At 43.5% G+C, this 12,698-nt stretch overlaps 1 protein-coding gene across 6 annotated transcripts in view; it reads left to right on the top strand.

Moving 5' to 3' along the window:
• CTPS2 (CTP synthase 2) overlaps nucleotides 1-12,698 on the top strand; it is a 115,901-nt gene that overhangs the window by 38,073 nt on the left and 65,130 nt on the right. For all 6 annotated transcript variants that reach the window (XM_012784737.2, XM_012784736.3, XM_012784735.3 and 3 more), the window contains 5 exons: nucleotides 3,591-3,723; nucleotides 6,454-6,542; nucleotides 7,655-7,749; nucleotides 9,360-9,422; nucleotides 9,533-9,576. In XM_012784737.2, the coding sequence (XP_012640191.1) occupies nucleotides 3,591-3,723; nucleotides 6,454-6,542; nucleotides 7,655-7,749; nucleotides 9,360-9,422; nucleotides 9,533-9,576 (424 nt within the window). The remainder of the gene's footprint in view (nucleotides 1-3,590; nucleotides 3,724-6,453; nucleotides 6,543-7,654; nucleotides 7,750-9,359; nucleotides 9,423-9,532; nucleotides 9,577-12,698) is intronic.

Below are 12,698 nucleotides of genomic sequence, written 5' to 3'. Positions count from 1 at the left end.
CTTTTTTTTTTTTGAGACAGAGTCTCACTTTGTTGCCCAGGCTAGAGTGAGTGCCGTGGCGTCAGCCTAGCTCACAGCAACCTCAAACTCCTGGGCTCGAGTGATCCTTCTGCCTCAGCCTCCCGGGTAGCTGGGACTACAGGCATGCGCCACTATGCCCGGCTAATTTTTTTTTTTTTATATATATATATCAGTTGGCCAATTAATTTCTTTCTGTTTATAGTAGAGACGGGGTCTCGCTCTTGCTCAGGCTGGTTTTGAACTCCTGACCTCGAGCAATCCGCCCGCCTCGGCCTCCCAAGAGCTAGGATTACAGGCGTGAGCCACAGCGCCCGGCCTTGTCTCTTCTCTTCTTTTGTGAGGATGCTTATCATTGGATTTAGGGATTGCCCTAATCCAGGATGATCTCACCTGGAGAGCCTTAATTTCATCTGCAAGGACTCTTTTTTTTTTATTATTATTAATTTTGAGACAGAATCTCACTCTGTTGCCCAGGCTAGAGTGCCATCGCGTCAGTCTAGCTCACAGCAACCTCAAATTCCTGGGCTCAAGTGATCCTCCTGCCTGGGCCTCCCGAGTAGCTGGGACAACAGGCATGCACCACCATGTCCGGCTAGTTTTTTCTGTATATATTTTCAGTTGGACAATTAATTTATTTCTATTTATAGTAGAGATGGGGTCTCACTCTTGCTCAGGCTTGTTTCGAACTCCTGCCCTTGAGGGATCCACCCGCCTTGGCATCACAGAGTGCTAGGGTTACAGGTGTGAGCCACCACACCCGGCCTGCAAAGACCCTTTTTCCAAACAAAATCATATTCACAGGTTTGGGGGGATGAATTTTTTTAGGGAGACTGTCATTCAGCTCACTATAGTCCTCAAGCATAGGAGGTATTGTACATTGGTCCCTCTGCGTCATGTTGGCAGTAATGGCAGTTAATTGGTAATGGCAGTGTGCAGTGTGCGTTCTCTTGCTGCTGTCACCTCAGTACAGCCTGTAGAGAGATGGAGGGAGGCAAACAGAGTTCAGAAGAGCAGCCTTCATCATGGAGGGCCAGTGCTGCTCAGAGGCCAGGGGCTCTGGTGAACATGAGGTTGGGGAGCTTGCTTGGGACCTGAGGTCAAGGTTGAGACAGGCTCCCCTTCACCTCTGCCTGTGGGGGATGGGCCTGCAAAGCCGACTCCCCTCCTTGTCCTCAAGCAGCTCCCAGTGGTGTCTGAAGCTTCCCTCACACACTAAGCTGAGGGCCACTGGCCGATGGGGCACATAAGAGAGACACCTGTGGGTCCAAGAGGGAAAGAGAGTGTTAGAGCAGGAAACCGTAGGACCACAGAACAAAGAGACAGAGTCACTGAGGCTGAAATCATCAAAAGGAGTTTTATTGACTAGCTCGAGCTAGGGTCTAAGTCCCAGGGCACCAATACGGCGGCCTCTATTGGGACAAAGACCCTGGCACTGTAGAACGGAGCCCTTTATACCCTAGGTGCATAACCTGTCCACACGCTTGCCCTTTACATTGATTGGTTGGCCTCTTGTGCCCATGTGCTTGCCCTTTTGTTTCATCCCAAAATTTATTGCGATCAGCCCACTCAACCCAGCTTCCTAAAAACAAGCAATATACATGAGCTAAAAGAAAGCACTTAGCCTGAGGCTTCACAAGAGTAAGAGAGTGGGCCCAGGGCACCTTCCGGCAAGCGCCCCGCCTCCCTGGGACATGGGACCCAGTGGACTCACCTGTCCTATCCACACCTGGGGAGATGGGACTTGAGTGAGCTATAGTATCGACTCCATCTAGCTGCTTCTTCCTTGACTGTGCTCAAGTGTGACGGGGACTGCCTGCCTCTGACGTCATCTCTGATACTCGGCTTGCTATCAGCTTGCTTTCTGTTCCCTACATCCTTAATGGGGGGTGGTATGAGGCACAGGCAGCTGCAGTATCTCCAGAGCAACATAAAATGAAGTAATAGGGATGAACAGCCTCCTCTCGGGTTCTTTAGTCACCTTCCTAGAAAGTCACCTTTCCTGTCACTTTTGACTTCTTAGCTGCTTGCGCGTCTTTCTGCGCGCAGCCTGTTTTGAGATCCCATTTCTCTTGCACTCTTTGCAGATGTTGATACGAAACAGGGAGATTCCTCATCACGGTAACATTTTTCTAAGGTGTTTGGGGAAGGGTTTGCTTCAAGGCCCTAAAACATCTTTAGCCCCAAGATGACATTTCCACATACTTAATACCAGATCAGATATATTTCATGTTCTTTGGGCAGATTTCCTGACAAAAGCAACACTAAAGATTGTACTCTAATGGTAAAATGTGATTGAGTGTCTTCTGTAGAATGGAATTTTTCTCATAAAAATGATCTAAATGGCTTGTAATATTTTAAATCGTTCTCTTAGCACCATTCTTCAGGCTTGCCGTGAATAACCAGACTTTTGTGGGCCAGCTGGGAATGTAACAATTTTAAATGCAGACACTTTGAATGCATTTTCTTATACAATGTCACCTTACAAAGTTAATATTGGAATGTTTCCTATTGACAAGCAGAATGCATTTTTCTTACACAATGTCACCTTATAAACTATTATAATAATTTAAGAACAGCTCATGTTTATGAAATGGAGATGGCTTTTGAATTTTTTATTGTTAATGCTTTTAACTTTTTCTCTCATTTACTTTCTCAGATTTATATCTGCTTATGTAAGCCAACATTGGAATTTCTTATGATTTTGAAATCTGTTTGGAAAACAGATTTTGGTTCTTTGAGAGGGGGGTGGTTCAGTCAAGTACATCAAGTGTAAGGCATGTCTGCTCCCAAGGTTTTAAAAAGTGCCTTGGGCCGGGCGCTGTGGCTCACACCTGCAATCCTAGCACTCTGGGAGGCGGAGGAGGCGGAAGGAGCGCTCAAGGTCAGGAGTTCAAAACCACCCTGAGCAAGAGCAAGACCCCGTGTCTACTAAAAATAGAAAGAAATTAGCCAAACAACTAAAAACAGAAAAAATTAGCCAGGCACGGTGGTGTGTGTCTGTAGTCCCAGCTACTCGGGAAGCTGAGGCAGGAGGATTGCTTGAGCCCAGGAATTTGAGGTTGCTGTGAGCTAGGCTGACGCCAGGGCACTCTAGCCTGGGCAACAGAGTGAGACTCTGTCTCAAAAAAAAAAGTGCCTTGGCCGGGCGCTGTGGCTCACGCCTGTAATCCTAGCTCTTGGGAGGCCGAGGCGGGCGGATTGCTCAAGGTCAGGAGTTCAAAACCAGCCTGAGCAAGAGTGAGACCCCGTCTCTACTATAAATACAAAGAAATTAATTGGCCAACTGATATATATATAAAAAATTAGCCGGGCATGGTGGCGCATGCCTGTAGTCCCAGCTACTAGGGAGGCTGAGGCAGAAGGATCACTCGAGCCCAGGAGTTTGAGGTTGCTGTGAGCTAGGCTGACGCCACGGCACTCACTCTAGCCTGGGCAACAAAGTGAGACTCTGTCTCAAAAAAAAAAAAAAAAAAAAAAAAGTGCCTTGGAATAAGAGTGGTGGTTGCCACTGTTATGTCGGTGAAGTTCTGTTACATGCATATAACCTTTGAGCTTGTCTTCCTTCCCAGATATGAAAGGTTACAGAAAACATGCTCCATAGCCCTGGTTGGGAAATACACCAAGCTCAGGGACTGCTATGCTTCCGTGTTCAAAGCCCTGGAGCACTCAGCCTTGGCCATCAACCACAAGTTGAAGCTGATGGTGAGTCCTAGCCTAGTCTTCTGGCTGCTTCAGTCGTTTACTCCAATATCTCGTGTTCCAGAGAGGCGGGTTGTGTTGAAGGGTTCCTTTGATCACCCCTAGTTTCTATGATTTACCAGAATGACTCACACGTTGTCATATTTAGGGCTAAGATTTATTATAGCCAAAGGATACAAAGCAAAATCAGTAAAGTGATAAGTTGCACAGGGCGAAATCTGGGAGAAACCGGGTGCAAGCTTTCAAGAGCCCTTGCCCAGTGGAGCCTCATAAATTGAGCTTAATTCCCCAGTGAGTTGTGATAATATATGTGCAGTGCCGTCTACCAGGGAAGCTTATTAGAGACTCAGTGCTTAGGGCTTTTATGGGGGGGCTAGTCGCTTAGGCACCCTCTGCTTAACATGTACCAAAGTTCCAGATTCCCAACAAGAAAGCACATGCTCAGTGTAAATCATGGTGTTTGTACAAACACTTTAGACATAATGAGCCACTTTTACCAGTTCTTGGAGTGGTGGGACCCCTCCCCAAATCCAAGTTTCCAGATGCCAACCAAGGACCAGCCTTGTAGCAAGCCTTTCTGAGGACAGCAGTGAGGCCTGTTGTGTTAGGTTTAAGGCACATTTCTGAAATTAGGCTGTGCATATCCAAATTTTTATTTAATGATATTTGATACGCATATATCGTGGTTTAAGCAAGCCTTATCCTTTTGATTCAAATGGCAAAACCTTTGTATGATCAGGAAAAAGATCCATTTAGATGTTGAAGAAATTTAGTGACTTCCTTTTCGACACTAGCTTAAGTCCTAGCTGACTGTTCTCTCTCCCCTTTTTAGCCTCTTTCTCTCTTTTATTTATGGCTTTCCAAGGAACAGTTCACTTCCTGTTCCTCCCACTCCTCCACGGCCCCGACCCTCGTATAGAAAAAAGAAAATGAAGTTAGAAAAATGGCCATGATGCAAATTTTATAAAGGTTCTAAAATTTTGTGTCCTAAGATATATTCAGATAGTCATTTTCATTAAAGAAATACTGAAAGAATCTAGCTGCATAGAGATTTTTAGGTACAATGGAATTGGTGTATATGATGCTTTATCTCAGTGACATTAGCTTCTACTGAGGACTGTTGGAATCATGACCTTGTCATATTCCTGTTAAGGACAGGGTGTCTCTGTTTATCTTGTCTGAATGGCTGCAGCAGCTTCTTGGCTGCTTTCCAGCTGCCAGTCTTCCTTCTATTTTCCAAATTGTACCAGAGTGATCTTTCTAAAACCACTCAGCTCTCTCTGTTCCTGTCATCCCTTTACTTAAGACCTTTCAGTGGTGCTACAGTCCGTTCATGCTGCTACAACGAAGTACCATAGGCCGGGTGGCTTACAAACAGCAGACATTTCTCTCTCCCAGTTCTGGAACCTGGAAGTCCAAGGTCAGGGTCCATTCTAGCAAAGGCCTTCCTTCTTCTGGGTTGCAGATGGCCAGCTTCTGATTCTATCCTTGTGTGGCAGAAGCTGCAAGGGAGGTCTCTGTGGTCTCTTTTATAAGGACACTGACTGTATTCATGGGGGTTCTGCCCTCTTGACCTAATCACCTCCCAATAACCCCACTTTCTTTTTCTTTCTTTTTTTTGTTTTTTTTGAGACAGAGTCTCGCTTTGTTGCCCAGGCTAGAGTGAGTGCCGTGGCATCAGCCTAGCTCACAGCAACCTCAAACTCCTGGGCTCAAGCGATCCTTCTGCCTCAGCCTCCCAAGTAGCTGGGACTACAGGCATGCGCCACCATGTCCAGCTAATTTTTTGTATATATATTAGTTGGCCAATTAATTTCTTTCTATTTATAGTAGAGTTGGGGTCTCACTCTTTTTTTTTTTTTTTTTTTTTACACTGAGCAGACACATGCATGGGTCTCACTCTTGCTCAGGCTGGTTTTGAACTCCTGACCTCGAGCAATCCGCCCGCCTCAGCCTCCCAGAGTGCTAGGATTACAGGCGTGAGCCACCGTGCCTGGCCAACCCCACTTTCTAATATCATCATCCCCTTGGGAGTTAGGATTTCAGCATATGAATTTTGGGGCGACACAAACATTCAGTGCATTGCAAGGGGCTTTAAGTGTAAACTTGGTGTCATGGCTTCTCAGCCTCACCCCTTTCCTCCCAACCAATCAAGTCTCTTCCTTTCACTGAGTGGAGCCTGTTTTGAGGGTCCCAGAGTGGCCACTACTTGCTCTGCCTTTCCTCTTAGATTTCATAGGACTGGTTCCCCTTAAATCTCTTTGCCTGAGATTTCATGACCTTTTCCCCACCTCTCCTCATCTCCCACGCATGTTCCCTGGGACCTTCCAACACGCACCTCTGTGCTTATCCTGCCTCTACTCATCCTAGTGGCTCAGCTTTTTGGATGTCACCTCCCCAGAACTCCTCCCTGACCTCACTCTTTCCCTTCTTTCCTCCAGTGTCCAGTTCTCGATGAGATGTGGCTCCTAGTTATTTCCACAGCATTCCCACCTTTGCCATCACAGCCATTGTCACAGTACAGTGTGGACGCCTGTTCATTGGTTTCATAATCTTCCTGAAAGATTACAATAGCCACAAGACAGAGATCGTGTTTTTCTATCCCCAGTGCCTAGTACAGTGTTTGCATAATAAGTAATGAATGAGTATTTGTGTCACAGTTACATTGTGCTAGTACTTTTCAGTGTTTGTTTTTCTTAATTTTTTTTTTTTTATCTGTTGGTTGTTTTTTAGTACATAGACTCCATCGATCTGGAGCAGATCACTGAAACCGAGGACCCTGTGAAATTCCACGTAGCTTGGCAGAAGCTATGCAAAGCTGAGTGAGTACCAGGGACCATGCACACCAGTTAGGACAATGCCATTGTGCTTTTCCCATAATGATTCATTTTATCCTATTTACTAATTTCCATGCATTTTGAAAGGAAGTTGAGAGTAGTTACAGTCTTTGCAGGTGGTTGTGTTGCATTGCTTTGAATCGTGCCATGTTAATGTCGGTGGGATGTGCAGTGGAAATGGTTTTATTTGGGGAGAATGGGAGTATTGTATTGTAGGGAAAGTGTGTTGATTCTACTGAAAGATACAGAGATCTTACATAAGAAAAGTTAAAGTACAAGAATGATAACCTGTCTTGAGTATATTTTCTCTTTCACATGTTTTGGTTCCAGGTTTTATTTTGTAAGTAATCAACAGAACTCTTGGGGGCAGCATTGTGTCGTGAATTTAGCATTACTCTCCTGGTTTCATCTGAGAGTGTTTACCTAGACAGGGGTCCTCAAACGTTTTAAACATGGGGGCAGTTCACTGTCCCTGAGACCGTTGGAGAGTGCGCACTGTGGGCCCAGGACGAGTCGGCTGCTAAGCAGGACAGGCAGCGGTGGCAAAAACACCCGGCGGGCCAGATAAATGTTCTAGGTGAGCGGCATGTGGCCCATGGGCCGTAGTTTGAGGACTCCTGGCCTAGAAGGTCTCTAAATTGTCTTCTAGCCAGGAAATTTCATTTGCCACTGCTTAATTAGCAATTGAAATCTTAGGCTGATTTTATGCATTTCACTTTTTGTGATGATGTGAGAGATCTTAACATTTTTATAGTAGTGCTTTGAAAGAACCTTCACTTATTTTTATTCAGATTTTCCTCTCAGTGGCATTCTTAATTGAATTGAGTTTCCCAGTTACTATGCTCTGGCACCACAAAGACTTATCAGAAAATACATATCAAAGTCAGCTGTGAGTAATTGTCTCAAGTTTTTCATAACATTGGGAGGAATTCAGGAAGAAAGTTCAGGATGTGAAATCATGTAATCGATTCTGAAAATAGACCTCAAGCATATTCACTAGTGATTGCACCAAGCATTGCATGAAAGGCTGAAAACACAAGTTTTAAAAATAAAAATAATGGGTAGTCAAATTTACCCTCATCTTGTGTTGATTTCAGTGGTATTCTTGTGCCCGGAGGCTTTGGAATCAGAGGAACACTGGGAAAACTCCAGGCGATTTCTTGGGCAAGGGCAAAGAAGATTCCTTTTCTGGGTAAAACTCATGTTTATTGATCCTATTATTAATAGATTGTGAAACCTACTAGGGGTAATACTGAAGATTTGTTATTGTGAAGGTGTGAACTCAGGTTTGAAAATTCAGGGTCCAAATAGTCTGCTACAGGGTCAGCAAACTATATATTCCAAGGGCCAGATCAAGCTGGCTGTCTGTTTTTATAAATAAAGTTTTATTGGAACACAGCCACACCAATTTATTTGCATACTGTCTGTGGCTGCTTTGGTAGGGCAATGGCTATGGCCTGCAAAGCCTAGAATCTTTACTATCTGACCCTTCACAAGAAATGTTTGCCATTGCCCTGGCAGGGTGGCAGGGGCTGGGGGAAGTCTCTGCTGTACTTGCTCTTGCCTTCTTAGGTTCCCGCCCCAACCCGTGCCCTCACCACTTCAAGCAGAGAGCCATTCAATGGAATTCCACAATGGTCTTTCCGATAAGAAAACCTGTTTAAGTTAGTTGCACCTCATGTGCTCATTCTGGAAAAGAGAATGCAGAAAGACCATCCAGGTTCACAGGAACAGCTCCATTAAGATTTGGCAGGGTTGGGCCTTTTTAATGCTTTTGTTCAAATTGCAAAACATGGCCCTTGTACCAGTGAAGCCAGATGAAATGGGACTTTTTTTTTCTTTTTCTTTTTTTTTTTTTTTTTTTGAGACAGTCTCACTCTGTTGCCTGGGCTAGAGTGCAGTGGCGTCAGCCTGGCTCACAACAACCTCAAACTCCTGGGCTCGGCTGCGTGCAGTGGCTCACGCCTGTAATCCTAGCACTGTGGGAAGCCGAGGCGGGCAGATTGCTTGAGGTCAGGAGTTCGAAACCAGCCTGAACAAGAGCAATATCCCATCTCTACTATAAATAGAGAGAAATTAATTGGCCAACTAATACAGATAGAAAAAATTAGCCCGGAATGGTGGCGCATGCCTGTAGTCCCAGCTACTTGGGAGGCTGAGGCAGGAGGATTGCTTGAGACCAGGAGTTTGAGGTTGCTGTGAGCTAGGCTGATGCAATGGCACTCACTCTAGCCTGGGCAACAAAGCGAGACTCTGTCTCAAAAAAACAAAACAAAACAAAACAAAACTCCTGGGCTCAAGTGATCCTCCTTCCTTAGCCTCCCGAGTAGTTGGGCCCGAGTAGCTGGGACTGCAGGCATGCACCACCATGCCAGGCTAATTTTTTCTATATGTATTTGTAGTCGGCCAATTAATTTCTTTCTATTTTTAGTAGAGAGGGGGTCTTGGTCTTGCTTAGGCTGGTTTTGAACTCCTGACCTTGAGCGATCCACGTGCCTTGGCCTCCCAGAGTGCTAGGATTACAGGCATGAGCCACCACGCCCGGCCTTTTTCTGCCTTTTCTGACCTCAAGTTTCTTCTTAGTCAACTCCAGGCCTTAGGTGGCTTCTTGGTAGTTTGAGTTTCTGTCCTGCTGTCTGCTAGGGACCTTCTGAGGGGATAGGAGGGAGCAAACCAGGCAGGGTCTTGGTCTCTCACAATCTGCTTTCTAGGTGGAGGGGACAGGCAGGGAACAAATGAACAGAAAATCTGAATAAATATACAATTTGTTCATTTGCTTTGTGTATGTGCTTTTGAAAATAGGAGTTTGCCTTGGGATGCAACTAGCAGTGATAGAGTTTGCCAGAAATTGCCTTAACTTGAAAGGTAAGTTGGAGGTTTGCTAATAACCATTTATTTAAAAAAATTATTTTTTATCACTTCAAATATTATTCAGCAATATTGGTGAATTACTGACCTGTTTTTTAAATCTTCAGATGCTCATTCCACAGAATTTGAGCCAAACACCCCAGTTCCTGTGGTAAGTGGCTTGTTTATCTTTCTAGGTCCAGTCATTGTCATTTGGTTCCTGGTCCTTGCCTAAACTCATACGGGGCTATTATTATGATTTTTTCTTTACTACATTAGAACATTTTAAGTTATATATGACTTTATTATTATGATTGTTACTTTTATGTCAAACTGCTTTGTTCTCAATAGTCCTTCTTGTCACTTGTGCCTTGAAGACAGATACAATCCCGTACCGGTTTCTCTTTGCTGCAGTTTTCAAGCTTAATGTTTAGGAAAGGATTAAATTGGCTGTGACAACAACTTATAACTTGTAGTATAAATACATGAGCTGTCCTGTCTCTAGACTCGTCCCCAGTCTGCTTATTTTCCACATTGGTGGTCATCTATCTTTCTAGAACAAAAGTGTCCATCACTGTGCTGCCAGCCTGCATCTCCCACCCATCCCTTTTCCCTTCGAATATTCAGTCCGGGATTCTTGGCTGGGTCCCGAGGGCCATTGTACTCTGCCACCTGCTTTGCTAATTCATCCCATGACATCCTGATTCCTCCCATGCTCTGGGTTTTATGTTTGGACAATCTGAACTAGTTTTTTCAGATGTAGCCTGAGGTGTCCCCTTGCCCCAAATCTCTATCTCTCTGGAATTGCAATAAAACCAGTGAAAAATTTAATAAGAAAAGAAACCCCAACAACTAGGTTACGAGGCCCCCACCTCTAATAGGGCATGCACCTCACAATTGTGACTGATTTTTTAAACAGCTTTTTTTTTGAGATATAATTCACATACCACAAAATATAGCCATTTAAAGTGTATAATCCAATGGCTTTTAGCACATTCACACACCTTTGCAACCATTGCCACAATCAATTTCTGACCATTTTTATTATTCCAAAAAGAATCCCCACACCCCTTAGCTGAAACTCCCAAGTTTCCTATCACTTTAGCCGTAGGTGACTATTAATCTACTTTCTGTCTTTATAGATTTGCCTATTCTAGTCATTTCATATCAATGGAATCATATAACATATAGCTTTTTGTGACTGGTTTCTTTTACTTAGCATAATGTTTTCAAGGTCTGTGTATGTTGTAGCTTTCATTGGTACTTTGTTTCTTTTTATTGCTGATTAATATTCCATTGTATGGGTATACCACATTTTATTTATCCATTCACCCATTGGTGGACATTTGGGTTGTTTCTACTTTTTGGCTATTATGAATAATGCCTCTATGAACCTTCATGTGTAGGTTTTAGCGTGGATGTATGTTTTCATTTTACCTAGGAGTGGAATTGCTGGATCATATGGTAAATCTATGTTTAACCCTTTGAGGAACTGCCAGACGGTTTTCCAAAGTGGCTGCAACATTTTACTTTCCCACTAGCAATACGGGAGGCTCCTAATTCCTTGTGAACATTTGTTATTGTCTGTCTTTGATTATAGACATCCTAGTGGGTATGTAGTGGTATCTCATTGTGGTTTTGATTTGTGTTTCCCTGATGAGTAAGGATGTTGAGCAACTTGTCATGTGCTTATAAGCCACTTGTATATCTTCTTTGGTGAAATGTCTATTCACATCCTTTGCCTATTTGTAAAGTGGATTATTTGTATTTTTATTATGGCATTGTAAGAGTTCTTTATATATTCTAGATACAAGCTCCTTATCAGGTATATGATTGGCACTATTGACATTTTTGGCCAGGTGATACTTGTATGTGCGGGCTGTCCTATGTATTGTAGGCTGTTTGGTGGCATCTCTGACCTCTACCCATTAGATGTCAGTAGCATCTCCCCTAATTGTGACACTAAAACTACCTCCAGATATCGCCAAATGTTCCCTGGGGGCAGGGTTGAGAATCACTGATTTAGAGAAATCTAGTTCTATTCCTTCTCTTTTTTTATGGTAACCATTCATTCTTTTTTTTTTTTTCCTTCCTTGGGTTATCTTTCCATTTTTTAAATATAAGTAAACCTGTAGGTCCATTTTTAACTCCTTCCTCTTCTTAGATAAATTGTAGTATACTCTGCACATGTTTTCCTGCCTTGCTTTTTTTTTTTTTTTTAACTTAATGCTATATGCTGGAGATCACCGCATGGAAGGATGTAGAAATATTCTTCACTCTTTTTTATAGCTTGCAATTCAAATCATAATGAACCATAACTTACCAGCCAGATGGTACTTTTAAGTCTTATGCTCAGAGGGCCTAATACCAATGAGGAGTTCCTTATGAGCCTTTAATATAAACATATTTCCTCACTAATAGCTGAAATGGCTGTGCCAGGAAAACTATGAGTTTTCTTTTCTAAGATATAACATGGGCTGGGAAGTGATTTTACCAGTAGGTGCCACTGTTAGATAGCCTTGGCAAGGTTAATTCTTTGATAACTGTTCTTTGTGTGTGTGTGTGTGTGTGTGTGTGTACACGTGTGTGTATGTGCACGCACATGCATGCATGCATGCATTTAAAAAACTGTATTCACAGGGTGGAAAGTTAAGCCCTGCAGAAAAGGTACAGAATTTCCTCTCCTATGTTCCCACCTCATATCAGTTCCCTTCCCCAGAAGCAACTACCTTGATCTATCCATTTATTCCTACTTTTCTTCTTCCTTCCCTTCCTTCCTTCCTTTTGATGGGGTCTTGCTCTGTTGCCCAGGCTAGAAGTGCAATGCCTGTTCACAGACACCATCATAGCACACTACAGTCTGAACTCCTGGGCTCAAGTCATCCTCCCACCTCAGCCTCCTGAGTAGCTAGGACTACAGGTATATGCCACCAGATCCAGCAAATTTTTTAATTTTTTGTAGAGACAGGGTCTTGCTATGTTGTTCAGGCTGGTCTCGAACTCCTGGCCTCAAGATATCCTCTGTCCTCTGCCTCCCAATGTGTTATCTATTTCTTTTGTTGTTCATTCAGCGATTGTGAGTGTGTGTGTATGTTTGTGTGTATACCCACCTACCCACACATATGTATAGATATATATTTCCTTTTTAAAAAATACATATGGTAGCATACTTGAGATGCTGTTCCCATCTTGCTTTTTGTACTGATCATTCCATATCAACATGCAGGGATAGCATCTATATGCTTGTCCTGCTGTGTGCTATATGGTTACATCATTTTTTATTTTACCAGTCTC

The sequence above is a fragment of the Microcebus murinus genome, chromosome X (genome assembly GCF_040939455.1).
Source record: "Microcebus murinus isolate Inina chromosome X, M.murinus_Inina_mat1.0, whole genome shotgun sequence".
Classification (NCBI taxonomy): domain Eukaryota; kingdom Metazoa; phylum Chordata; class Mammalia; order Primates; family Cheirogaleidae; genus Microcebus; species Microcebus murinus.
This window is presented reverse-complemented; position numbering and strand designations above follow the sequence as displayed.